The 1,437-nt window shown below is 40.4% G+C and overlaps 1 protein-coding gene across 1 annotated transcript; it reads left to right on the forward strand.

The window, feature by feature from the left end:
- Nucleotides 1–292: 292 nt before the first annotated feature.
- On the forward strand, nt 293–948 carry LOC110892460 (receptor-like serine/threonine-protein kinase SD1-8). Its single transcript, XM_022139620.1, has 2 exons — nt 293–451; nt 739–948. The coding sequence occupies exons 1-2, from the start codon at nt 293–295 to the stop codon at nt 946–948; spliced, it is 369 nt and encodes a 122-aa protein (XP_021995312.1).
- Nucleotides 949–1,437: the final 489 nt, after the last annotated feature.

Consider the following 1,437-nt stretch of genomic DNA (forward strand, 5'->3'; position numbering starts at 1 on the left):
GCACAGATAGTCACAGTTTCAGGTTAGAGATGAGAGAATACCCTTAAGGTTACTTTGTGTAAATTGTGTTTGTATCAGTTGTGCATTCTCATCCAGTTAATCAAACGATTGTGTTTCTTTGGTTAACCACTGTTCTTGTGTTGTTCTATGTTTGGTTTGGCTTAGTTAAGTGGATTCCGCACACTTAACTTTGTTTGTTATAAACAAGGGTTTGGTAGTGAAAATCGATCCTTCGATTTCGGACCTACACTCTGTCTTCCTTTTGATATTCTGATAATTTGTATTGTTCATCATGGCTAATAAAAGTACATGCGACAGTGGTTATCGGGCACCAGAGTATTTGATCAAGGGAGTTTTGTCAACCAAGGCGGATGTCTATAGTGTTGGTGTGTTAATTTTAGAGGCTGTAACTGCGAAGAGAACGCCTGATTGTATGTTCCCCTTCAGAAATGTAAGTTTGATACTGGATCATCAAGGTTCATGCTTACCAGTATTCTAGATGAATAAGTTGACATGAATTATATAATATCAATATAACTAACTTCTTTTCAACTAGTAGCATACCTTTTGATGTGACTTGCAAGTTCATGGGTCTGAGTTTAGTTATTCACTTATTTGTGTTAGGAGAAATCATACAGTCATGAAATGAAAAGGGACAGAGAATTTGTTTAATTTGAAGATAGAAAGATGATGTAGGAGTATAGCTACAGTCTTAACATGTGTGATGAATTGTTGTAGGTTGAGAGAAACTGGTTGGAAGGAACAGTTTCCAATATAATTGATCCCAGAATTGATGTTGATTCAAGTACGATGACAAGATTCATTGAGATCGGGTTGCTGTGTGTTCAAGAAAATGCAGCAGATAGGCCAACAATGGAGGAAGTTGTTGGCATGTTGCTTGGCAGCTCATCTCTCACTCTCCTCGTCTCAAAATTGCGAACAACTTGAGACAGGATGACTGAATAGTACACTTGAAGAGCTTCTATCAGATTTATGCCTCACGTTGAAGTGATGTAGAGTACATTCTTAAAGCATCAATGCAAGTTTTTATGTTGCATACTATAAGATTGAATCGGGGTGGTTCATAGCGAGCCATTGTGCCTCTTCAGATGCTTCTTTTGATGGTGTTTTGCCCTTGGCTAGCTGCTAGCTAGCAGGGTGTCTTTTTATTAAAAATTCTTGTTCAGGAAAAATAAACGGTTGCGGACCTGGAAATTTATTTATGGGTGTGCAAATTTTTGGTGCTCCGATTTCTTGTAGTGATTACATATTTTTGGGTTAGGACAGGCCAGGCCAGGCCAGACAATTTTAGACCGTGGGGTATGGTGGGGCGGAGGTTTGGGGCATGGGTTGACACGTGGAGTTGGAGCCCCCCGCTGGTGAGTGACGTGTCCGTGGGGTATGGCGGGGCGTGGCTTGGCTTGGCCAGCTTTATTA

The sequence above is a fragment of the Helianthus annuus genome, chromosome 12 (assembly GCF_002127325.2).
Source record: "Helianthus annuus cultivar XRQ/B chromosome 12, HanXRQr2.0-SUNRISE, whole genome shotgun sequence".
Classification (NCBI taxonomy): Eukaryota; Viridiplantae; Streptophyta; class Magnoliopsida; order Asterales; family Asteraceae; genus Helianthus; species Helianthus annuus.

What these genes read in the sequence shown, in the direction of transcription:
- LOC110892460 (XM_022139620.1), top strand. Translation starts at nt 293, where the DNA reads ATGGCTAATAAAAGTACATGCGACAGTGGTTATCGGGCACCAGAGTAT. An exon ending in GTATGTTCCCCTTCAGAAAT is followed by an intron (nt 452 to 738) that starts GTAAGTTTGATA and finishes GAATTGTTGTAG; the next exon opens with GTTGAGAGAAACTGGTTGGA.